General features: G+C 53.8%; 10 protein-coding genes across 10 annotated transcripts; 4 read left to right on the forward strand and 6 right to left on the reverse strand.

Moving 5' to 3' along the window:
* Positions 1-160: 160 nt before the first annotated feature.
* RHO25_000775 (uncharacterized protein) lies at positions 161-397 on the forward strand (the record flags this gene model as incomplete). The annotated part of the gene is made up of 1 exon (XM_023593381.2): positions 161-397. The coding sequence occupies one exon, from the start codon at positions 161-163 to the stop codon at positions 395-397; it is 237 nt and encodes a 78-aa protein (XP_023460340.1).
* Positions 398-856: 459 nt separating this feature from the next.
* Positions 857-3,823, reverse strand: RHO25_000776 (uncharacterized protein; the record flags this gene model as incomplete). The annotated part of the gene is made up of 3 exons (XM_023593382.1): positions 857-3,472; positions 3,530-3,649; positions 3,710-3,823. 3 exons carry the CDS (start codon positions 3,821-3,823, stop codon positions 857-859), a joined length of 2,850 nt encoding a protein of 949 aa, XP_023460336.1.
* A 1,093-nt stretch (positions 3,824-4,916) lies between these two features.
* Positions 4,917-6,768, reverse strand: RHO25_000777 (uncharacterized protein; the record flags this gene model as incomplete). Its single annotated transcript, XM_023593383.2, has 3 exons — positions 4,917-4,985; positions 5,034-5,999; positions 6,052-6,768. 3 exons carry the CDS (start codon positions 6,766-6,768, stop codon positions 4,917-4,919), a joined length of 1,752 nt encoding a protein of 583 aa, XP_023460337.1.
* Positions 6,769-6,976: 208 nt separating this feature from the next.
* Positions 6,977-7,326, forward strand: SEM1 (26S proteasome complex subunit; the record flags this gene model as incomplete). Its single annotated transcript, XM_023593384.2, has 2 exons — positions 6,977-7,136; positions 7,193-7,326. The coding sequence occupies 2 exons, from the start codon at positions 6,977-6,979 to the stop codon at positions 7,324-7,326; spliced, it is 294 nt and encodes a 97-aa protein (XP_023460343.1).
* Positions 7,327-7,713: 387 nt separating this feature from the next.
* RHO25_000779 (uncharacterized protein) lies at positions 7,714-9,039 on the reverse strand (the record flags this gene model as incomplete). The annotated part of the gene is made up of 2 exons (XM_023593385.2): positions 7,714-8,910; positions 8,974-9,039. 2 exons carry the CDS (start codon positions 9,037-9,039, stop codon positions 7,714-7,716), a joined length of 1,263 nt encoding a protein of 420 aa, XP_023458134.1.
* Positions 9,040-9,449: 410 nt separating this feature from the next.
* Positions 9,450-10,600, reverse strand: RHO25_000780 (uncharacterized protein; the record flags this gene model as incomplete). The annotated part of the gene is made up of 5 exons (XM_023593386.2): positions 9,450-9,557; positions 9,606-9,772; positions 9,833-10,199; positions 10,265-10,363; positions 10,532-10,600. The coding sequence occupies 5 exons, from the start codon at positions 10,598-10,600 to the stop codon at positions 9,450-9,452; spliced, it is 810 nt and encodes a 269-aa protein (XP_023460341.1).
* Positions 10,601-11,052: 452 nt separating this feature from the next.
* RHO25_000781 (uncharacterized protein) lies at positions 11,053-13,502 on the reverse strand (the record flags this gene model as incomplete). The annotated part of the gene is made up of 2 exons (XM_023593387.2): positions 11,053-11,170; positions 11,230-13,502. The coding sequence occupies 2 exons, from the start codon at positions 13,500-13,502 to the stop codon at positions 11,053-11,055; spliced, it is 2,391 nt and encodes a 796-aa protein (XP_023460342.1).
* Positions 13,503-13,858: 356 nt separating this feature from the next.
* RHO25_000782 (uncharacterized protein) lies at positions 13,859-18,986 on the forward strand (the record flags this gene model as incomplete). The annotated part of the gene is made up of 2 exons (XM_023593388.2): positions 13,859-14,003; positions 14,059-18,986. 2 exons carry the CDS (start codon positions 13,859-13,861, stop codon positions 18,984-18,986), a joined length of 5,073 nt encoding a protein of 1,690 aa, XP_023459775.1.
* A 236-nt stretch (positions 18,987-19,222) lies between these two features.
* On the reverse strand, positions 19,223-20,260 carry RHO25_000783 (uncharacterized protein; the record flags this gene model as incomplete). Its single annotated transcript, XM_023593389.2, has 1 exon — positions 19,223-20,260. The coding sequence occupies one exon, from the start codon at positions 20,258-20,260 to the stop codon at positions 19,223-19,225; it is 1,038 nt and encodes a 345-aa protein (XP_023459776.1).
* Positions 20,261-20,603: 343 nt separating this feature from the next.
* On the forward strand, positions 20,604-24,605 carry RHO25_000784 (uncharacterized protein; the record flags this gene model as incomplete). The annotated part of the gene is made up of 1 exon (XM_023593390.2): positions 20,604-24,605. One exon carries the CDS (start codon positions 20,604-20,606, stop codon positions 24,603-24,605), a length of 4,002 nt encoding a protein of 1,333 aa, XP_023458589.1.
* Between the last annotated feature and the right edge of the window lie 96 nt (positions 24,606-24,701).

Consider the following 24,701-nt stretch of genomic DNA (forward strand, 5'->3'; position numbering starts at 1 on the left):
ACGAGCACAAAGCTTGTTTCCGAGCCGATGACATCACACCTTCCAACAATATGGAATGGAAACTACATGTACATGTACATTCACTCCACTCACTGCCTCACTTCATCGCCATCAGACAGATCAACGCCTGTTGAAGTCTTCAAGAAACAACCAACCCACCATGTCTTCACTGCCACACCAGACCGCGGGCCTCAAGGACGAAACTCCGTCCACATCAGAGACAGCCGTCAGTGGCAATGCCGGGGGCAACATAGTGTCCAACCAGTCGCAGTCCGAGTCAGAGAAGCCCCAGATTGGCGCGTCTCAAAGCAAGCCAGGAAGTGCAGAGGAAGCAGCCGAAAAGCTGTACCTTGAGAGGATGGAGGATGAATATGCTAAGCGTGAAGGAGGTGCCTGAGCAATTGATCGACTGCGCCGAGAGTTGAATGTGCAGACACAGGTCAGTGGAAGTTAGTAGTTGCACTGCCTGAAACCCATTGAGATTTCGCGCAACACGCTTGATATCCTGCCCATATGCTTATACATGATACAGAAATGTGGCTCTCTGAGCAGAACCCATGACAGATCTTGAAATGCTCCAGTATCAGCCGCTCCAACCAGAAAGTCGCTCTTGTCTTTAGTGAAAGTGTGTGTGCCATTATCCTATCTCCAAACAAATATCATAACAAGAAGAAATCTCAGCAGAACACTCAAAGCTGTCGCCCACGGGATCAGCCAGAGTCCAGTACACCAGACTTCAAAGTCGCATCTGTTTAAGCAAGAAGATCAAGCTTTTAATCGTGACGTCAGTCGCCATTTTCGCAAACTTGAGTTTCGGGAGTGGTGTTGTGGTCATGTCTGTTGTAGCATGGCGAGACTAGGCAAGCTGCTGGTCAGAACCGTCGCCTGAGCCTCCAGAACCTCCGGGTTGAGCTTGACTGCCGGATCCATCAGTCGGCGGATAACCTGTATCTCCACCGTTGTCGCTTTCGGAGTTCGACACACCAGATCCGTCAGTATCCATGTCACCAGCTTCACTTCCGCTCGATGGATTTCCTCCAGAGTTGCTGCCACCACTCTCACCGCCGGTGCTGTAACCCTCATCGCCGTAAGCGCCCTCTGAACTAGATCCTGATGGTGCTCCGTCGCCGTAGCTTCCTGACTCAACAAACGTGTCATCGCCTGGCGCGGTGTCGTGCGATGCTGTGCCGCCGGAGCTGTATTGCTGGTCTTCCATAGCGCCGCCAGTGGGTGATGCATGTACGTTCGCCAGAGTGGACGTGACATGATAGCTGCTCTGCGTCTTCAAGGCATGAGATGCGCTCTTTGTAGCCGAGTGCTTCACATAATTACCGTAAGCGCTTGTCATCTTTTTGAAGCCCGACGTAGCCTTGCCAAAACTGTATCCTGCTTTGCCTGTGGACGCTGCGCCTGCCTTGGTCCTAGTATTGTGGGAGCCTTTCTTGGTTGGTGTGGCCTTCTTGGCAACTCGGCCTTCGAGCCATCTCCTCTGCATCGTTTCGGTGATTGGGGCTCCAGGAGAATCTCCATCGTCTCCTCCCGAACCTGCCTGCTCAACTTCTGGTGCATGTGTAACTGATGCTGACGCAGGCACTGATGCGGCGCCAGCGGGAGAATGTGCTCCTGTCGGCTGAGAGCCCTCATTCTGCTCGTCAGGAGGAGATACAGAAATGGAGGGGAGAGCAGCACCACCTGCGGGAGAACCTCCACCACCCACTCTGCTCGGATTGAACGTGAGCATGGGTTGGTCGTCAACAAGGAAGACGCCTCCTTCGATGATCTCGCCGCTGGCTTCGTAAACTGGCTGATCAGACGCGAGGATTTGGTCGACATCTTGCGCCCCACTCTTCCCAACGTCGCCGGTGCTTGGAATGAAGAGCAAGGTACCTTTCTGTCCGGCTTCGAACTTCGGCGCCTGTGCCATCGGCAAGGCATTGATCTTGGCACCAGCGCCGGCACCTGTGGCAGCCCCAGAACCGCCTGAAGTGGATCCTCCAGTATCTCCTCCAACACCAGAGCCCTCTCCTACATCGTTGCCATCATCACCACTTGGATTGGCAGTCTTGTCAACACCTGAGGACCAATCCCCGGATTGAGAAGGATTATCAGACGGAGACGAATTCTCGGCCGGAGTCGAATTCCCAGACTGAGACGATCCAGACCCGCTGTCGTTATCGCCCTCTGCTTCACCATCTCCACCCGCACTGGGGCTTCCAGCGCCAGCCTGAGGTGTCGGTGACTCGTTCTCTCCGTTTCCAGGTAGCCCAGCACCTGAGCCAGAGCCTCCTGGCGGAGTTGACACATTGTTAGGAGGTGGACTGTTGCTGTCGTCACCATGTTGAGTTGTGCCAGTATTAGGAGCTGAAGACGAGGTTCCATCTCCGCCAATCCCGTCGGCACCGCCATCTTCATTGCTCTTATCACCGCCATCGTCAGAACCACCAGTAGAACTCCCAGATGGATGAGGCATTGCTGCAGGTGTACCGCTTTCGCTGTTGCCAGCACTCTGATCAGGGTCACCACTGGGGGTCCCTTGAGACTGACTGCCTGCACCTCCATCGGCTTCCGGGCTGCTGTCGTCCGTGTCTTCAGGAAATGCACTGCTTGATGCTGACGGGGGAACGCCGGTGTCTGAGCTGGAGCCATCTCCATCAGCTGCGCCTGTCGAAGAAGGGACTGGCAGAAGGGTGTCTGAGGCCAGGGTTCCCGTGGCTTGAGCATGATTTGGAGAAACGCCGTCTATATCATCGCTGGCCGTCACGGTGGGTTGACTGTCTTCCGGTGGCACCGAGATGTTTGCCGCAGCACCAGTAACTCCTGCTGGGGTTCCTGAGGCCATGGTTCCCGTGGCTTGAGCACCCTTCGGAGAAACGCCGTCTGTATCATCGCTGGCCGTCACGGTGGGTTGACTGTCTTCTGATGGTCCCGAGATATCTGGCGGGAAACCAGTAACTACAGCTGAGGATCCCGCGCCAGTTTCAAAGGCATCCTCACCGGCAGCCGTAGAATGTGGCATTTGATCGGAGCCACCAGTCGCGGTGCCTTCAAATTCTTGCCCGCCTTCACCATCATCGACTTGTGGCCCAGCATGTCCGCTAGCACCATTAGACACGCTGCCAGTTGGAGTTGGCCCAGCACCACTATCATCTCCTGCGCCGCCAGTGTTGTCACCGAAACCCGACTCTGTCGCACGATCGTAGAGTCTCGGCTTCCATGGTGATCGGACAACTTTTCGGAGAGTAGTAATCTCGTGGCGAGCGAGGAGTCTGTCGGTCGGGAGCCGATCACCAGCGTAGCGTGCAGTGGGGTAGATGGAGTGAGAGCTGGTGAGCTCTCCTATGTCAGAGCGGATGTGGAGACCCAAAGCCTCAGAAATGGCGCGGTTTGCTAGTGCCGAGCTGACAGGTCTGCCGGAGGCAGTCGGTGAGGCGTTCTTCTTTGTTGCGGAGCCGTGTCTGCTGGCCACGGAGCCCTGTATGTATCATAATTCAGTGAACCGCTATCGTAAGATCAAAATGAGAATGCTTACGGTTGGTACCATGGAGGCCATACCAGATGGCATACCAGATGGCATACCAGATGGCACACCAGATGGCATACCACTTGACTTGGCACCATTGGTACCCTGATCGGCGTTGGGATCAATAGACTTGTCAAAGTCAGCAATCTGTCATATCAAACCATTTGTCGATCAACGCTGCGGACTTACTATGGCCCTCATATTCGGGCAAGCACCCAAGGCAGGGACTGCAGCACTGCCAACAGCACTGCTAACAGCCGAGACGGAGGACGCCGGCAGGGCAGCGACTGATGAGGAACGCATAGTGCAGAATGTTGGGTCGTGTAGTGAAAGAGTGCTGCTTGTTGTGCTTGAGATTTGGTAAAAGATGTTCGGACGAATGAAGTCGAGTGTCGAAAGTTGAAGTAAGTGTCAGTTGGTTGTGGTAGTCGTTGTTGATTGCTGCTTGTCGTAATGGTTGGTTGCTGATACAGAAAGAAACAAGAATTGAGAGGGGATCGCTTGCATACTTATGGTTGCCAGACTCGGTCCATGTGCTGCTCCCTCGCTGCAGCTCTGTCACACATCATCCTCATGAGTCTTCCTCTACGTGACCATCAAAGCAACAGCTGATGGACTCGAGCACACCGAGTGTGACGAGGCTCATGTGCGACTCGAAATTTGCTTAATGATGAAATGCCCCTGATTTCCGGTGCGTGATCCATGTCGAGGTTGGAGCTCGATTCCAATAGAATTTCGCAGGACCAGCCAACTGACGGCTCTGCCAATAGTATTGCTTGGAGACTTATCAGGTTCGATAGACGAAATCGGCTCCCGGCTCAAAGCCTCCAATGCAGGCAGCTTAGCAAGTAGCAATAGCTCACTTCAATCCCTCGATGGTCACCTGTCTCAGGCATGCGGTGACTCCGAGCGCCTTGGTCACAATTGTAGCTCGATAGTAGAATGCTGGCGAGAAAACGAATCTGCTGATCCGGCTGGGCATGGCAGAGGTCATGCCAATGGTCGATCAGGCTGTCGAATGTGACGATCCGCATTAACAGTATGCAAGCTGTGCTGACCTCGGAGCACGTGGTAGTCGTGTGCACCGCAAGATATCTCGCATTGAGGCAACATCACCCAGTTTGATGGATGTCCCCATGGTCGCTGCATCTAGTTAGCGTACAGCTTGTACACTACTCGAACGGAATGGCCGCCATGGTCGCGAATCAGACTTGCCTTTTGCAAGGTCATCGATGCAGATTCACTGCTAAACCACAGCCTTTGACCAGCGGGTTAAGTCAGAGTGCGTCTCGCAAGTATCTGAATGGACTCTGAAAAGAGACACATCCATCATCATCATGCGTGCTGCAGAAATGAATTGCTAAGACTTACCCGTGTCTGTTCATAGGCGATAGTTTCATGTTATCATGGTGGTGCCCTTCGTTTTGCCGGTCTCCATCTTTGCTGTACGTGCACCGAATTGAATCTTCAAGGAACGTCAGCTAACCTCGTGTAGATCTTCAGAAGAACTTACTGCTCGCTTTCTCTCTCTGGCTACTCCCGCCATTCCTAACTTCCAGGCGAGACATCTTAGGACCTTCTTGCCTGGCTCAATTGAGGCACAAGAGCTGAGCCGCCCTCCCTCGATGCTCATGGAGTCTCCGAAATCACACTTGTCCAGTAACGAGCACTGCAACGCCCACGCCACGAAAGCTTCGTCGAGGAATGGAAATCTCGCCTCCCTGGCCCAGTGGCTGATCACGCGATCGTCACGACCGAGATTCCGTTTACCGAGCCTGGCCACATCGAGATCCAGCTCATCGAGTAGCCCTTCGTAACCTTGCCTCCTAAAGGCCGTGGCGTGGCGAGTGTACCCAGCGAAAAGCTCGTCAGCACCTAATCCGGAGAGCAATACCCGTGCTTGTGACATGTAGGCTTGCTCCGCGCCATGAGAGCAATCGCGCCCTCTTCCCCGCGCAGCAAAGTATAGTGCAGCAGCGATGCTGAGATCCATTTCGGTGTTGTGTGGATGCATAAGCTCCATAACCTGCTGACGGTGCTCGAGATACTCTGAGTACGGGACGTCGATAGCGACGAATCGCCATTTGCGCGGTGAACATACTTTTCCAAGCTCGGCATACGAGGCTCGTCCTGTAATCCGATCCGGACACAGCTCGTAGGCACCCTCGCCAGCATCCTTGTGAGAACGCGGATTCTGGAAAGCGACGTTGAGCAAATCAATGACCGCATCTTCAGGTAGCATATCATGACAGATTCTTGCAAGCACGGTGCAGTCAAGTCCGCCTGAGAAAAGGATTGCCAACTTAGCTTTTTCAAAGTTTGACTCTTGTGATCGCAGCGGCGGATCTGGTATTCCGAGTATACGAGCACGCAGAGAGTCTCGCAAGAGCTTATCCAACATGGACACTGAGGGTGATGTCTCGTCGAGCGTGCACGAACGAGCGGTTAACTCTCGCTGAAGAGACAGCCGGGGAATGACCTACCTTTGAATAAGTCTTGTGGCATAGTCTGGCCAATTTGGCGCAACCTACAGAATCATTGTCATCTTGGAGACTATCAGCGAAATTGTAGGGTACCTTGAAAATAGGCAGATCGCCCCAAGTCTGGCACCCAGCAAAGTCTTGCTGGGAAGCTGAGCGCAGAGCTAGGTCAACGCAGTAGACTCCATCGGCCTCCACTTCTGCCCAGGCTCCGTGCATCGACGAGTCGCCAACGCTACTCAAAAGTAACTCGCCACGTTGGTCTATTTTCCAGAGCAAAGAACGACGTCCGAGGAAATCTCGTCCAAAGAAGAGCCTAGACGACTTCTCGTTAAAGAATACGAAGGCGTAAGGTCCAGCTACCCGAGCAAGCGACCTTGCGATGGCGCGCAGACTGGCTCTGATAGCTTCGGCTGTCCCTGCACCAAAGTCGCGTACTTCTGCAAGTCCTTCGGAAAGCAGTTGGTGCACGGCAGCCGTGTCGTTGCCGAGGGGAGGCTGCCCTCGAATTTTCCATGCTTCACCATTCCAGCAAAGTACAGCTTGACACTCGGCTGTGCGAAGAGGTTGATCTGTGGTGACATTGCCGCGGAGAGATAGAACGGTAGAGAAGAGTGTCAGATATGTTCTCGTTTCGCCGGAGGATTCTTCGACTTCAGCGAGCACGGTGTTCGACGCGTCCGGGCCTCGCGCTGTGAGCCTAGTCTTCATGGCTGGCGAAGGCAAAGCATGGCCGTGCCTTGCCACGGAGCAGAAGATGCCACACATGAGATAGACGATTCCAGACTTACACGTGCTGCAAGGGATCAATTTGGCGTGAAGCGTGAAGAAGCTGTTCACTTCGGCGCGGCTTGCATAATAAGGCTTCGCTTACTCCCGAAGCTTACCAAAGCGGAATCCGCGACAGCGACAGCGTTGCCCAACACCTCGACATCGATCAGCCAACACACAGAACACGACACGACAGTCATCCACAATGTCCGGCGCACCAGACAACACAAATCCTGCAAACCCAACTGCAAAAGCTTCGGCCGCAAACGTATCCGACTCTGACCCGAACGACAAGCCACTTCAGCCACAGAACAAAGCTGCGCAGCTTGAGGAGGACGATGAATTCGAGGACTTCCCCGTAGAAGGTCGGCTTCACTTGAGCGAGAAGTGACGTTCGACAAGAGCTGACCAGCGTTGGTAGATTGGGCAAAGGAGGACGAGGTTGGCCAACAGGCTGGCAACACACATCTCTGGGAGGAGAGCTGGGACGATGATGACACGACCGACGACTTTGCAGTGCAATTGAAGGAGGAGTTGAAGAAGATGGGGAAATGAAGATGCAGGATGCATCGGCTTGACCAGAAGCAGTGATCCTGATGCGTGCGACCAAGCAGCGATGGCGAGGCAAACAAACCAGCAGCCCAACGTGGTGGAGTGGTGACCGCACGCCGCCGGGAAACCAGAGAAGCTGCGTTGGGAAACGCATCTATGAGATATGACGCTAAATCGATGTGATCGGCATCGATGGATATACAACTCCGACAACAAGTCGAAGGAAACAATGGTTAACGAGCTGCTGCTTCTGTAGGACTGCGTCACGTACGGGTGGCACCTCTCTTCGGACGATGGCATTGCTCTACGTGCACATTGATCTAATTCTCAGCCGATGGCCCTACTTGCTCAAGAGCGCATTGCAGACAATCACAGTCTACTGCCTTGTATTCACGACTTCGCGGACAATGCAGAAACACCAGGCAGGTCCTTGCCCTCGAGCAGCTCGAGCGATGCACCACCACCGGTCGAGACGTGGCTGAGCTTCTCCTCCACGCCGTACTGAGCAGCAACGGTAGCAGTGTCGCCTCCACCGATGATGACAATCTTGCCATTCTGTGCAGCCGCCACAGCAGCATCCATGGTCGCGCGAGTGCCCTTCTCGAAGGCCTTCATCTCGAAAACACCCGGTGGGCCGTTCCAGAGGATCGTCTTAGCATCATCAATGGTCTTCTTGAAAAGCTCGACACTTTTCTCCCCGCAGTCCAAACCCATCCACCCATCTGGTATGCCGTCCTTGTCTTCGGCGTACCCAGTCTTTGCATCAGCCGCGAACTTGTCTGCAGTGACGTAGTCGACTGGCAGTGTGATCTTGACATTCTGCTTCTTGGCCTTTTCCACCAGCTCTTTGACCTTCTTTGCGCCAGCCTCATCATAGAGGGAGTTGCCAATCTTCATGCCGTCCAACTCTTTCTTGAAAGTGAAAGCCATCCCGCCGCAAATGATGAGAGAGTTGACTTTGTCCAGCATGTTCTCGATAAGTTGAATCTTGTCCGACACCTTCGCGCCTCCGAGAATGGCAAGGAATGGTCTCTGTGGGCTCTCCAGTGCCTTAGCAAAGTACTCCAATTCCTTCTTGACCAAGAAGCCCGAAGCCTTCTGTGGGAGGTCTACGCCGACCATGGAACTGTGCGCGCGGTGTGCAGTACCAAAGGCATCATTGACATAGATGTCTCCCAGTGCCGTCAAGCCCTTGCGGAACTTTTCAACATCAGCCTTGTCGGCCTTGGTCTTGTTGCCGTCCTTGTCTTTGCTTGAACCCTCCTCTTCGGCGTGGAATCTCAAGTTCTCCAACAGCACAACACCTCCGTTATTCTGCTCGATCACTATCTTCTCCACCTCAGGTCCGACGCAGTCCTCTGTGAAAGTGATCTTCTTGCCAAGTAGCTTCTCCAGCTCCGCGGCGACCGGCTTCAGCGAGAATTTGCTGTTTGGCTTCCCATCAGGACGGCCGAGGTGAGACATCAGAACCACCGCTTTTGCACCGTTCTCAATGGCATATTTGATGGTCGGTAGCGCACCGACAATTCGCTGGTTGTTGGTGATTTTCGAGTTGGTCTCCTTGTCGAGTGGGACGTTAAAGTCCACCTGTGTCAAAAATGTTCGTGTCAATGCTTGCTCTAATGACTCCTAACTTTCGCAGGAACTCACGCGAATCAGGACGCGCTTGTCCTTGACGTCGACGTCAGCAATCGAGAGTTTGTTGCTTAGAGACATTGTGGCTCTGGTATTATTTCCCGCAATGCTGTGAGGGACTTTGCGACCAAATGTGTTGTTGATTCGTTTTTGATGGTGGGGTTGAGAAGTTGTCCGCGGGGCAGGCGTCGAGTTGAGAGCCTCAAGTGTTCTGGCAGTACGTCACAGCTTTCGCGACTTTACGAATTCAGAAAAAGAAGAATCAACGCAGGTGAACTGAGTTGTATAACAAGAAACACGTACATGCTACCGCCTTCGCCCGAGGCTATGCTACCCACTTTTCATGCTATGCAGTCCCAGGATGCCCCAATCGCCAAACGCCAAGCTGAGACACAGGTGAAGTCTTCCGAGTATCTCCGACGGGGTCTTGCCAGATGCTGTTCATTCGTTCCATTTTACATTTCATTGGTGAAAGCGCCAACGCTGCAGTCCTAAGCCGAGACGGCGGGCGATCGTGCAGGACTTTCCACAGGCTCATCCGAAGAGTTCGTCAACGACAAGTACGCCGTCCAGAAGATACCGACTGTTGACACAAACGGCTGTATATCGTCAGTCTCGTAAAGACATGCTATTCGAGTAGCACTTACAATTTGAAACTGTATCGGCATCACTCGAAAGTTCAACACCTGTACGAGCGGCCATACTATGAAGTTCGCTTTGAGTGCTGGCAGGTACACGTCCTGAAACTTGCGAACGACAGCTCGTTTCCCACCGCCCTCTGCGACTGTCATGAATGTGAAGAATGCCGCGAGACCTGCAATAGACGTCAGAGCTTGCCAGACAGGAAATCTTTGCTCGTCACTGCCCGACTCACCGACTGGCGCAAAGAGGAACTGGTCGAACGCAACTCTTCGCAGAGCATTTGTAGTACCCTTGCCCTCTCCAGAGACGATAGGAAATATCCTGTTCAAGAACCCAAACCACTTATGCTGTACAGGGGCCATCATAAAACCATATGCCATGAACCTCGTCAACCTTTCGAAGTCGAATGGAGGCGGTCCTCGTTTGGACGCAGGTGTCATATAATCGTCTTCCGGCCACGGCACTTTCCTGTCCAGGTCATGAATCTCGATCGAAAGGAAGCCATCTTCGCCATCGCTGGGATTCAGCGCCTTCTGCCGTTGTCGCCGGCGCACGGCGGTGAGTGTTTGTGCCACCGTATCTGCGATACCTCCAAGTACCTAGTTCCCAGCTCATGTCAGAGTTGCGCCTATTGCGATGTAGATGTTGGACTCGCACAACATACTGCGTTGGTGATCATTGTGGTGAGGATGGGTCGGTTGGCATAGTAGGCGTTGAACCTGCGTACGAGGATCGAAACCATGGTGATCTGGATGAGGGCGATCTAAAAAGAGACTCGGGTGGTAAGTAGGTGACTCTGTCGTCGATGCGCTGTATTGGAACTGTACTCACGATCGCATGCAAGAGAGGCTGCAGCAACGGCGACAGGTCAGCACATGTTCGATCCGGCGGGCGGGACTCTCAGAACTGCCCAGTTTGCGGGACAACATACATATCGTCCATATATGTATCGACTGTTGAGCTGCCTCAGCAAGCGCTTCCGCGTGTCGTTGATGACCATCTCGTCGAGGAGTGTGATGCGCAAAATAACAGCTGGATGACGTTACGTTTTGCTGCTCGGTCGCGCAGGGGCGTGTCGCGGTGAAACCTCGAACCAGTCCGCCACACACGCTCCGACTGTGGTACAATCGATCGCAAGAGTGCGCGGGACTGCTGTGTCGGGGTGGTGCTGGGAACGCTGTTCACACTTGGCGTTGCCCGGTGCCGTCAGACTGCTGCTACACATGTATTGGGTTGGAGGAGGCCCAGGACATGCATGCGCCTGGCGGATGCCGGCAACCGTCTCGCGGCCGATCTTCCCCAGGTTTGCGTTTTGTGGCGTATAGGCTAGTCTAATTTCTTGGCTCGGCTTAGTAATGGCGCGATTGGAATTGTGTAGACATGGCATGGCTCTATCACTGTGCAAGATTTGGGACATGGATGGTCAAGGAGACCGTGTGAGAGCTCTAGATATTATGTTGCGCTTAACGCGAGGCAAGCGTCCACTGCCCTACCCACGTTGCCCTCCTGTGCGGTCACAACATCCTCAATGACTTCACGATCGAGGTTGGGGAACATGCTCTGAAGAGTCCTGAAAGAATGGTCAGCATCGAAATTGTAAGTACGGAAAAGAATGGGAACATGACATACTCTACCACGACCTTGTGCTCGCGCACCCTTACCGCCTGCGCCTGTGCCACCTCTGCACTGGCTTGCCTGGCAGCAGCATCATCTGCAATCTGTCGTTGCTGGCTTCGCTGTCTTTCTGCCGAGAGTCGTGCATGCCCGCTGCGGTCCCGCTCGAGCTGCGGCGCCGGGCTCAAGCCTCGTGGCGTGTGGCCTGACCTGGTCTGCTTCTCATCCGCGTTTCCATCGTCGGAAAAGATGCGCCCAATGCTGCTTAGTGGTTTCTGTATACTTCGTAGGAGCCCAGTCATAGAATCGGGTTCGGCATCGTCATTACCAGCACGGCTGGACTGGGCTACTCTTTCGGGGAGACGTTGGCTATGACTCCGTCTAGGAGTGGATTGTTCCACTTCCACGCTATTGCGCGGCGTCACCTCCGGCTGGCTGAGGGCACTTTTCTCACTCAGATGGCTCATGGGTCCGGAAGGTCGCGACATTTGTGCCTTGTGGTCGTGCTCGTCTGCTCTATTCTTCTCGGCGATTGCGCTCACAGCGCGCTCGACATTCTGCTCAAACTCCGCATCCGAAATGGTCAGGTTCGTGCGATCCAGGTTCTCGATGAACGTCACCACACCCATCAGGGACGACATGTAGTAGCCTGCCTCTCCACCTAGCTTATCCTGGTTTCTAAATCTCCAGATGTATTGCACATTACTGACAAGATGTTCAGGACGTGCCCGCAGTACTGTGTAGATGAGTAGCGGCACAAAGGCATCAGCTGATTGGTCCTGTTTAGCATTTTTCAGAAAGCCAAAGATCACTTTGCAACAATTCAACACGCAGATGACCTTGTCTCGTGGTGCACGGTACGAATTGATCTTGAGCAGCTCCTTCTGCGCGAGTGTCAAAAATTTATCGCCCTTCGCTCCCAAAGTCTTCACATCAAGATGTTCTTCACGAATCCAGCCATAAATCTTGATCTTTTGTGCGATCACATCGTCGCGTTCGACATCTTCTTGATGCTGACCACGTCTTCCGGGGCCATGGACGGAGGCCTGATCAGCCTGCATGCGATGACTCCTTGTGCCCTTTCGAGGACTTGAAGGGGCCGCAGGTATAGCGGGAGAGAAGGTGAATGAGTACAGTCGATTCATGACTAATTTCTCCATTCCTTCTTTAGCATTCTCAAATTCGGCATCTGAGACGGTCCTCCATACTTCGCATTGTGCCATCTTTCTGGAGATGAACTCTAGGAAATCAGAGATGATTTTGACTTGCTCATGAACCATCCATTGCCGCTTGCCAAATTCGCCAAGAAATGAGCGGAGATAACGGGCGACTGGATCTGCCGACTTGTTTCGCAATTGTTCCAAGAAACGATGAAAGTCGAATGGGAGGGCGGCCTCCGGCTCCGGCTCAGGGGGAGGTGGCTGGAATAGACTGCCGGCCCTAGCACTTTTGATCGATGCTGAATCGTCTCCTTTCCCTCCTTGCAGACTGGAAGCTATAGAGTTGCCAGTGCCCTGAGGCCGTAATGGTGTGGGCGAGGCGACACTTTGTCCTGTGCTCTGCGGACTCAGCGTATACGACGGTTGTGCCTCGAGGCTTGAGGATCGCGGAGGCAACACGAGCATCGGCTGCTGGCGCTCCAGTCGTGGCGACATGATAGCCTGCTCCTCCAATCCTCCCATGCCGCTCTCGAATTGGTCCATAATGTTCTGTATCTCCGCGCCAGTCGGCTCGTTAGTCCCAGACGGGGCTTCTGGCAGCTCCGGCTGTGCATCTTCGTTCTGAGGCGGATGCTTTTCATCATACTCGACGTCCTTGGATATGGCCTTTTCATCGTGTTTGTCCTTCCGAGGCGGAGCAGGAGGGGGAGGAGTCTCAGGTAGATCGTGCTTGTCCATGGTGCTAGCAGGAACTTGGCTAAGATGGTGCTGCTCGTCATTATCATCCTCTCTGGACAGCGACATCTCTGTCGCCCTGCGAGCAAGGTGTTCGCTCGCTTGCCGCTCAATCTCGGCCCGCGCATGCGAATAATCGCCGCCTTCTTCCTTGGCCGATCCATTCATGTCTGCAACTCCTTCCACCACCTCTGGTTGTGCCTCGCTCACAGTTGAGCTCATATCAGAAACGTTTTCCTTCTGCGGCCTATCATCCTCGGTTGACACCTGACCTTTGTCCAGGCCAACGCTGAAGCGGTCGGAAAGGGCTCTCGACAGTGCTGGCTTCGGCGGTGTTACAGGCCGTTGACCTCCCTCTTCCGTTCCTGCGGCGTCTTCATGGACGCTGGACATAGACAGTCTGTCGGTAAATCGTTCGCGAAGAAAGCTGTGAGCTACGCATGCCGTGGACGAAGTGAACAAGATCTGGCGCTTGCTGCAGGTGGAAGTGAATGCAGTAGCAGTAGTTCTCCATCATCTGCACTAGTTATGACGCGGCGCACGGGACGCTAGCGCTAGCGCACGAGCTGAGGAGCGAGCCGAAGCCGAAGCCGAAGTTCTTGCCTGAATGGGAGCAAGGCCACGCAGCCGAACAGCCACAACATGCCATCTATCCTCACATACATACTCGACTTCAGCGAACAATTGTGTTCTCGTGCTTCCGCCACAGCTGGCATCATGTCAGCCTCTGCCTCGTGCCTCTGTAGACCATGACGACGATTCTGCTGACCAACGAGTTGACCACTCTCGCCGCAGAGGCCAAGCGGAAGAACCCCGAGCTTCGCAACGCTGCCGACAAGTCTCTACAGGAGCTCAAGTCGTTCACTGCGACGTCGGAACAGCAACTGGCAGCCGGTAACGTGCTACCCAGCCTCATTGCAGCTTCTCGCAGGTCCGCTGACAGATGAAGATCTCCAACGTCGACCAGAATTCGTGGAGCCGTTTGTGATCGCCTGCGCAACTCGCAACACCAAATTCGCGGCGAGCGGCATCTCGTGCTTGCAGCGACTGATCGTGTCTGGCGGCCTCTCTCGGGCACGCCTTCAAGATGCAGTCCAGGCACTAAATGCATGTGCGGACTTGGGCCACGATATACAGCTCAAGATCCTGCAAGCACTACCCTCACTAATACAAAACTACGCAACCGACCTTCAAGGGGACCTGCTGGGAAGCGCGTTGCAGCTATGTGCATCTTTGCAGGCCTCGAAAACAACGACAGTCAGCGGCGTGGCCGCGGCAACGCTCCAGTCGCTAGTCACAGTTATCTTTGAGAAGGTTGCCACTGAAGACGCGACCGCGGACGACGAGGTGGAGACCGTTGAAGTTCCGGGCAGTAATGGTGCCATGAAGCTCAAACCAGCAGCATTTGATGCTTACAAAGTCTTCCGGGATCTTGCGCTGGCCGCAGACGAACGACAGACCAAGTTTGTACAGTTCCAGCATTCCCTGCCAAGCTTGGAGCTCATATGGTCATCTATGTTCTCCCATCGCGAGCTCTTTGCGCGTCATGATGAGCTGCTGGCTATCATTGGTTCTAACATCTTTCCGTTGATCGTACGAGCATTATCGGAAAGACGGTCATTTCCTATCACTGTGCGCTCGCTTCGCCTCTTTGCACTCGTCCTGGAGAGGTACATGTTCAAATTCGCAGAAGACTGCGAGGTTGCACTTGGTTTGTGCACTCAGGCGCTCGAGTATGACCATGCCGCCACGTGGAAGCGCGCCCTGGTGATGGAAGTACTGCGCGGCCTCTTCACGAGTGGTAGTCAAATCGTTGATGCTTACCACGCCTTCGACATGCGCGAGGACGGGAAACCAGTCGTGCAAGATATTTTGTCAGCATTCGTAAGGCTTTCAACCGAAAAGCCTACAGCCATCGGACTGGGACAGCAATCATCCGTGCCAACAGGACCAACGTCGCCGGGGCAGAGCGCAACTGAGCAAGCTGCTCTCGAAGCGGCTGGAGGCATGGCGGGTGTCATATCCTTCGGAGCAACCTTTGGCGTTGCAGAGATCAACATTGCTGGTGTAAGCTCACAATGGAGCCTGCCCAAAGTGCTGGTCATCGACCAGCTCGATAAGCATGATCCATCTGCGCTTCCCGAAACGTACCCCTACGCTCTCATCCTAGAGTGCTTGAATGGACTATCAGATAGCCTGGCCAAGATTATCCTACCTTTAACCGTACAGCATGAGAAGCGACGTGCTAGATCGGCGCGGGCTATCAGCGAGACGACCGTTTCTTCTGAGGCCCGGTTACGAAGCACCTCTTTCAGAACACGGGCTGTGCCACTCAATCCTCTGGATGCCGCAGAAGCGCCGTACGCGGATCGTGTTTCGGCAGTAGCCAGCATCGTAGACCACATATGGCCGGCGGTGCTGGCAACAGCGTCCACGTTCTTGAACGCCGCTCTCGATGACCAGTATTTTCGCAACCTGATCAAAGCTTATCAGCGATTCGTCCAAGTAGCCGGCGTGCTTCGTCTCAGCACACCAAGAGACGCTTTGATGACCACAATGGCCAAAGTTGCGATCCCGCCGCACGTACTGGCCGCGTCGAACATGGAGCTGTCGAGATCTCCTGTCGCCGAAAGCCCAAGAATATTCTCAAATCCCAAGAACCTGTTGAGCGTCGATAGCCTGGTCTCTCATGCGTCGACAGCCTCGGGGGATGGGCAGAGACGAAGCTCAATCGAGTACGCGAAACCAATGCTGACAGTCCGCAACTTGCTTTGCCTGCGCGCACTACTCAACATCGCAATTGCTTTGGGCCCCATCTTGCAAGACGCTTTTACTGTTGTTCTCAGTGCTCTGAAGCAAGCCGACATGGTCTTAAGTACAACGACACCGCAACAACTAACACGCCAAAGCTCTTTCTCGGCACATGGGAGCACTGACAATGCATCTATCGTTCAGGCTTTTTCAGCAGAAGTGGCTAACGTAGAGAAAGCTGCATCAAACTTACTCGAGAGTACGGCTGATTACCCTAATGAGTCTTTCATCAAGGTGCTCTCCGCTTTCTGCCAAATGTTGCATAACAGCAACCATATCTTGTCGGCGGCGACGTCTCAGTCAGATTCAGATGGGAGGCCAACCACGCCTCGAACTCCGTCCTCGAGTCGACGGACTCTATCTGGCTTGCCAAGTATAAGCGCTGGGGGAGACTCAAGAGACTACCATTTCATTTTACCGAAGCTCGGTAAACTGGCTGAACTAAACGTCACGCGGTTCACCCGCGATGAACCGATGAATAGTGGCTGGACCAACCTAGTCGACGAGTTGACGGCCGTTACCAAGAACAACGCCCTCCCAAAGGACGCACGACACTCAGCAACGAACGTGCTTGTGAAACTTGCAGAGGCGACGGTAGCTGATGTCGTGGAGTTGGAGCCCACAGAGCGCGCTCCTGTGCAAGAACGAGCGATCGCTACACTTCTGCGTATCGTTCGTGATATATACCTTGAGGATGGTGACCTGAGCTCGACAGACTTGGAGCTACAAAGCTGCGTCTTTGACTCTCTCCGGACTATTTTGGAAAAATACGGCGAGTCACTTGCTGCAGGCTGGGATCGTCTTTTGGCCATCATTAGCAGTGCCTTCGAGCAGGACAGCACCACTGTAACGGAGACTGTCGAAGCAGGTGTTGACATAGATTGGACGCACATCTCGTTCGATCTTGTTACTCCACAAATTGGCCGCATTGCATTTGATGCTGTTCAGCTGCTTTGCTCCGACTTCATGGACTCCATACCGCAACGAACAGTGGCTTCGCTGATTGAGTTGCTGCACCGATTTATGTGTCAGCCAGACGACCTAAACGCTTCTCTGACGACTGTCACTTTGGCATTGACCGTTTCAGATCATCTGTTCGCGAAGTGCGGCCGAGCTGAGCTGGACGATTTCATGGCGGAGGCTCAAGAATTCGACGATTTAGAGGACGACATGAAGACCAGGGTACGAGGGTGTCGGCCAGCTCAGTGGCTCATGCTACTCGTTCGTCTCCGGACTGTGGCCACACAAGCCCATGGTGAAGTTCGCAACGCCGCATTCCAAACAATTTGCAGTGTCGTGAAAAGCCACGGTGACGAGATGTCTCCCAACTCTTGGGACATGCTGTTAAGGAGTACGCTCATGTACATCTCTAGGGTGGATTCTTACTCGTATATGGAGGATCATGCCTCAAAAGTGGACTCTAACGCCGAATCAAAAGCACCAAACATCGCGATGTCAACAGCAATCGTTGCTGGACAATCAGGGGTGATTGCACATAACTTGCGCCTCCTTGAGCAGGTAAAGAAACTCCCTGGCCTCTGGGAAGTGTTTCTGAACGTACTGGAGCGATATCTTGATGCGGAGCACCATGCTCTAAACACCGTTGTGTATACTTCATTGGCACGTGTGCTATCAGGTATCGATCCGTCGATCACTGTATGGCAGTCCCCCGTGTACAGAACTATGAGTCTGTGGCTTAAACGAGTACCACACAGCGGGGATCGTTACCAGAAGCAAAAGAATCACAGTAACCAGGATGCATTTACTGCATACGCGGAGGCAGGGGAACAGCTGTACAGGCTCACGCTTGACAGCTTGAGCCTTTCCCAAGCTCGCACACTCATCGACAACTTGTTCCACTGCGTGAGTGTCGCTGACGGGCCTCTCTATGGCGCCGATACAAACATGACGAGCCCTCTCCAAGCCAAGGTTTTGTCTTTATTGCAGAGTATCAAGCTGGGCCATTCTAATCTCTCGGCATGCCTGATTACTGTGGCGGCCAAATTTGCTACGCTGCATCATGACCTAGCAAGATCTAAAGAGTCTTCCAATCAGGGCCCAACTTTCATCGCCATAGCGGGCGAGGCAATCCTTTGGCTTCAAGAATTGGTCACACTCATGCTAAAGGACCTAGAGGCTTTTGATGGTGATGCCTTCGTACAAGCCTTGCAGAGCTTGAGGGAACTGATCAAAGCAAAATATGGTGTCAGGGCCGAACAGAAAGGCGTTCCATTGTGGCAGAAAGCAACGAACGCAGCACTGGCAATGGCAGGACCCGCCTTTGCTCGCCTCGAAAGTATCGACAACGACATGCAGAATCAGATCTTGTCGCACTTCGTCGGCATTCTGAATGGCATCATTAGTAACGACAGTCTACATCACATCAGCGATGCACAGAAGATTTTTGACGACCAGGCATTTGACATAAAAAGCTTTCAGATACTTCGAGACGTCCTGATTCCTCGACTTCGCAGATCGGAAGTGAGTGATGACCTTCGACTTGCATATAGCGCTCAGCTGTTCAAAACATCAATCATTCATGACCCCGTAGACCATGATTCTCCGGAACAGCATCAGGCAGTGGTCAAGGATCGGTACAAGACTCGCAATGGTCGTGTCAGAAGGATATCATACTCACCGAGGGAAGATCTAGCATACATATGCTGGAAGGAGCTGGCAACGCTGTGCTCACAACAGGGAGAGCACAATCGAGCGTCTGACCCATTAGCGTTGGCAGCTGGGCCCCTTCTGATCGAGAGGCTTGCGATCCCCATTCGGGCATATATTGCGGATCAACCACTTCGAGGAAGGCGACCTCAACCCCTCTCTGAGCTGGAAGAGCTCTTATTCACTTTCGCGTGCATTAAGGATCTGAAGCTGCCAGCTCGCACGCTGGTGAGTGATTTGCAGATGGAAGCAGCGAAGCAAGTATTTGCTGAGACACACCTTCACCTTCTCTACCCACTGCTTATAAAAGCCGCAAGCACAGCTGGTAACAAATGGTCAGGTGCTGAAGAGGTACTCAGCCCACTGCAGTCCCTTCTGACAGCTATCGGTACAGCTTGATGGGAAACAATGTCTGGGTAGGGATCTTTAGACGTGGAAGCCTTGCGAAGACCATCACCATCCCGGCCTTGAGCCGTAGGACCGTAGAACTGGATAACCCTCGAGTATAAAAAGGCGTTCAAACTATCGGCTCGGAACTTGGTTTTACTCTTGCTGAACCGGCAGCAGCTTTAGCTTTAGCTTCAGCTTGTGACTGCTTGCTTTATGCACCCAAGCTCGCAGTAGTGGCCGACATCTCACCCTTGGTATTGCCACGTTACGCAAATACCGCGGTGAATGAGGATTGTATATTCCTCAGCATTGAACGATGTTGCCGTCATTGCCAGCCACTGGTCTCCGACGATTTTGAGAGCGGAGAGCAACACCTTCTGCGTGAAGGTAGGATCCACCAGTCCGTGCCACCTGAGTCTCACCAAACCTTGCGCCTTCGCCTCGCCTGAGCCTGAAGGCGGCTGATATCTGCACAAGTAGGAATCAACGTCATCGCCGTGCTTGACGCGTGAGGATAGCAACGTTGCCAGGCTGATCCATTCCAACAGTTCTGCAGCGTCCGCATAATTTTCACTGCTCAGTTCTGTCGGCCACGTGGGGACCAGTGCGCCTTGAATATTTTTCACATCCGCCCCAGTACGGCGCAGAATTGGTGCAAAGGCGACAACAGGCCCTTCAATGGCTTTTTCGCCATCCACTTCAAGGTCAACGAAAAGCCAAGCCACAGCCTGGTCGAGGACATTCTTTGTTAGCCAGACAAGTCGCTCGAAACCTCGCTTTCCGTGGACCATGCTAGCTTGTCGAAGATCGATCTCAATGGCGTATCGTGCTTGAACATGCTTGCGTCCTTGTGTTGGAATTGCTTGACCCTGTAAACCCGACTTCTCGAATGTGGCTTTGTCGAGTTCCAATTTGAGGGTCCCATTCTTCAGCGAATAGATGTTGTCCACTCCAGCACGTCCTTCAGACAACATGAGGATGTTGGAGCCGGGCCGCTTGATGTAAGTGTTGAAGAAGTCACCAGAGATCAGATCATGCAATTTCATGTTCACCTTGGCGTAAGTCAACTGCGTTGCAGAAAGAGCTTTCAAGGCATCGTGAAGTGACGTGGCTGCTGGCTCCGGCAACACGAGGTCCAGTGTGTGAGAAAATGTTTGGCCCTGTATTGTCGTGAACGGTCGCTTTTTCGTGGGGGGCCGGGCATGGTCGATGTAGTTGGAGACGGTGCTCGTGGTGACCAGACATCGTGGATTGCCACCGTCCTTTGTCCCAATGTCGAGCATCTCCTGGTAGCGAGAGAGGGCTGAATCCAGCCGCACCTACTGATTTCTTGACTCCATTCGTCACGTAAGTGGAAGCTGCAGTTTGTGACGAGGGCGCTGTTAAGCAATTTGTCGCTCAAGTTTTGGAAGCTAAATTGATGAGCCCGCAGAGCCTCAACCGCGTCACGTCGACTTCCCACACGACGCAAGGTGAAACACACACCGTCAACATTGGACACAAGCACCAACAGCGCCCGCCTCGCCCTGCGTCCCGCACACTTCAGAGCGCATCGGTGCCAATTATGAGTAGCATCGATTCCTGGCCTGGCAGCGTGGACGAGGCCCAACACGAAGGACGCCAAAGATGAGCAGCTCCGCCAATCCATGGCGTGTGGAGCAGAGAGTCGAGTTGAATGATGGGCGAGTGGGCACAGTGCGCTTCGTAGGCACGACAGCGTTTGCTGAGGGGCAGTGGGTCGGCGTGGTGCTCGAAGAGCCGTCGGGCAAGAATGATGGCTCCGTCCAAGGCAAGCGGTATTTCGAGTGCACCGCTCCCTACGGCATCTTCTGTCGTCCCAATGGCATTAGCGGCGTGGTCGAGGAGCCCAGAGCGAAACAAGCGACCAAGCCCGTTGGCAATGGAGCGCCGGTCAAGGGACGACCGAGCAGCATGCACGCAGCCGCGACAGGAGCCCGCCGGCAAACATTGACCCAGCCTGGGCCAGGGAAGCGTGCTAGCGTTGTCGAAGGCACTCCCACGCCAGCACCTCGACTTGCCAGCGGCATTCGCTCGCCTATCAAGTCTCCCACCAAACAATTGGGCACCGGCGCCACATCCAGCGTCACCAGTGCATCGACCTCGCGGACAGGTACGCCTCCAGTCGCCGGCAAGAGACCAGCAGCCTCCAAGCCGCGAACAAGCGTTGCTCCAGGCACTGCTGCTGCGGGCAGAAGGACGTCGACAGTGCTAGGAGTACCTTCTAATGCGCCAGCTCGGCCCACCAAAGCTCCGGGCACTGTGTCCTCGCGAGCAGCCCCCGCCCGCACTTCTTTGGCCAAAACCGCTACTGCCGCCCGACCATCTGTACCAGGACGACTGGGGATCAAACCAGCAACACGCCAGCGTCTGAATGCTACAACTGAAGAAGGCACCAGCGATGAGGCCAGCGAGGCCGCTTCTACGCGGGACAGTATCGTCTCTTCCTCGGCAGCCAGTCAACGGGACACAGACGCCGAGAACGAAGAGGATGATGACGAACAGGTCGAAGACACCGTTACGAGCTTCGCTCCACCACCTCCTCCAGTACCTACATCACCGACCGCGAGCACAGCCCGATCACGCAGGCCTTCCTCGCCGACTGCTGCGTCAATACACTCGCAACGAACAATTCGGAGCACAGCACAGGATAAACGCCGTCTCGAAGAGCTCGAGGCTACGAACGAGCTGTTGAAACGCAGGCAGGCCGAAGATCGAGGTTTGAAGCAGGAGCTGCAGAAGATGCAAAAGGAACGCGATGACGCGAGGAATATCAACGATAAATTGACGATCAAGGCAAAGGCTCAACGAGAGGAGCTGGAAAAGCTCAAGAAAACGGTTGCCGACTACGAAACGCAGGTGAAGTCTGTAGAGGACTTGCAAGCTCAGCATGACATGGACTTAGAAGTCGCTCTGCTTGACCGTGAGATGGCAGAAGAGATGGCGGAGAACCTGAAGGCCGATCTCGAAGAGGTTCGAGCGCGGAACCAAGAAATCGAGCTGGAGCTCGACATCCTGCGTGAAGAGAACAGTGAGCTGAGTAAAGAAATGAGCCCAGAGGACAGGAATAGTGCTGGTTGGTTACAACTGCAGAAGAGTAACGATCGGCTCAAAGAGGCACTGTTGAGTTTACGTGATATGACAAGAGATAATGAGGCGGAACTGAAGGCACAAATAACCGCAATGGAAGAGCAGATCAAGGACATGGACAGTGTGAGGAGCCAACTGGAAGAGACAATGGAGAAGCTGCTACGCGCTGAAGCGGACGGCAATGACCTGCGGGAGCAACTCGAAGTGGCCCAAAATGCAGAAGAGATCATGGAGAAGCTTTCGGACGAGAATATGACCCTGAAAGAGCAGATTAACGACTTGAATGCCATCATAGAAGACCTCGAAGACTTGAAGGAAGTTAACGACGAACTTGAAATCAACCACGTTGAGACAGAAAAGCAGCTGCAAGAGGAAATGGACTTCAAGGACAGCCTCTTGCTCGATCGGGAACGCACTGCCAGGGAGCAGCAAGCAGCACTTGACGAGGCAGACTACAACATCAGCCGGTTCCGCGCGCTCGTGAGCCAGATGCAAAGCGATTTGCAGGACCTTGAAGCCAGCAAGCAGATCTCACAAGCCGAAGCCGAGGAACTATCGAGCAAGTCGAGAGCCATGCTCGACCTTAATCACAAGCTACAGTCCAGTGCAGCCAAGACTCAAGTCAAGACGATTGATCTCGAGTTGCGGAAGATGGAGGCCGACGAGGCAAAGGAACACCTGCAGATCGTGCAGCTGTTCTTGCCCGAGTCTTTCCAGGCCGAGCGGGACAGTGTACGGGCCCTTCTTCGATTCAAGAGGATAGGCTTCAAGGCAACCTTAGTCCAAGGTTTCCTCAAGGAGCGTATTTCGTCCTTTGGCACTCGCGGCTTGGACGAAGAAGCCTTCGCTGCCTGCGATGCACTTGACAAACTCACGATGATGGCAGGTATGGCCGATCGCCTGACCAGGTCAATTAGCCATTGCTCTGCCCAGGCCTTTGCCAATTACGGCGGAGCATACTACGAGCTGGAAGTTGTGGAACGCACAATGGATAGCTATGTCGACGCCCTTCGCCAAGATGAACTCAAGGAAAGCGAGATGACCGTTCGTCTTGGGCGTTCTATCGAGGTAATGACTCATTTGTCTAGCCTCAATCTGCATAACGGGCTTGCGGACCATGCCGATGATCTTGTCTCAAGAACGCAACTTTTACAGAGCCACCTCGATAGCACAACGTCGGCTTTGCTCGTAACGAAGATATTGATCGAAAAAGGCCTGCCAAAGCCATCCGAAGATGCAGAGTTTGAGGATGAAAATGTGACTGATACCGCACTCATCGTCAACAGGATAAAGGGCATTACAGAACTTGCCAGGAACGCAAAGGTTCTCTCAGGAAAGACGCTGCGCTCCTTGATGGAATTAGAGGAGCGATCTTTGACGCTCGAAGAATCTTTCATCGATAGGTTTGAGAGTGTCGAGCAGATGGCCACTCAAATCACGGCATACGCTTGTCGTAGCGGCGCTGCCTTGCAAGATCTCTTCGACGAGGAGGGACGCTCAGCACCTGTCACTCCATCTGATGTTAGCGCAGTGCTTTCAAGGACTGCTGCCAGCATATTCTCGCTTTCGTCTTCAGAGGCCGGGCCATATGCCACTCTCAATACTCGCCTGCGCGATTTGAGCGGCTTGCTGTCGGATGTAGCTAGCATACCGACGGACCTAGACAATACGGTCGAGTTTGAACGAGCCGCATCGCCTTGGGTTGCTCGCGCACAAGAGCTCAAGAACATGAAGGAGGCCAACGTCGATATCGAGGCAGAGCTTGCTCGAGCCCAAGTCGCCATCAATGAGAGAGATGGCTTGCTCAAGCAAAAAGAGGTGGAACTCAACGAGCAGACAGTAAGAATCGAAATGCTTGAGGCGCGCATGAAAGATGCGAGCAAGAGATCAGCCAAGATAGCGGAGCTTGAGAAAGAACTTCGGGAGGCGAAGACTGCAGAGAGCAAGGCAAAGGCTGAGCTTGCACGTTTCCAGCAAAGTGCCGCGGAAGATATTGACCGAGTCAGAGAGGAAATGGCTCGGGTCACGGAGGAACGAAGGAAGCAGGGTCTCGGTGCCAATGAAGGCATTGACGGTGACGCAGTCGGGTCCAATGCTGCTGCGGCCATGCAGCGCCAAACGTATCGAATCGCAGGGTTGGAAGGTGCCGTGCGGCATCTTAAGCACGAGAATCACAAGCTGCGCCTGCCACAACGTCAATTCTCCCGCAACGCCTGGCTGGAAGACTCGACAACGCTCACGACACAGCGAAGGCAGCACGTTGCGGCTCGTGTGGAGGGCGACCGTGCGCTTCAGACGCTCCTGGAGCTGGCGACACAACCAGCCAGTATTGATTTGACAAAGACACCGGACAACAAATTAGCCTGGAGACCTGCGAAGCAAACTCCAAGATGGCAGATTGAAATGCGCAAGGGCCATTGGGCGGAGTTCGAGCAGTGGCGTGAGAGCCTAATCAATGCAACGGGTGATAACAATGGTGGGATTCGGTTCAAATCGGTTTCCCAGGGAGTACAGGTCTAGGTGCTGCTCCAAAGCAAGCGAAAGCATCCTCTTTAGCGAAGATACCCCAAATGTGACATGAGCGTGCTGTACTATTACGAAATTTGCACCTTCGCA

The sequence above is a fragment of the Cercospora beticola genome, chromosome 1 (genome assembly GCF_033473495.1).
Source record: "Cercospora beticola chromosome 1, complete sequence".
Classification (NCBI taxonomy): Eukaryota; Fungi; Ascomycota; class Dothideomycetes; order Mycosphaerellales; family Mycosphaerellaceae; genus Cercospora; species Cercospora beticola.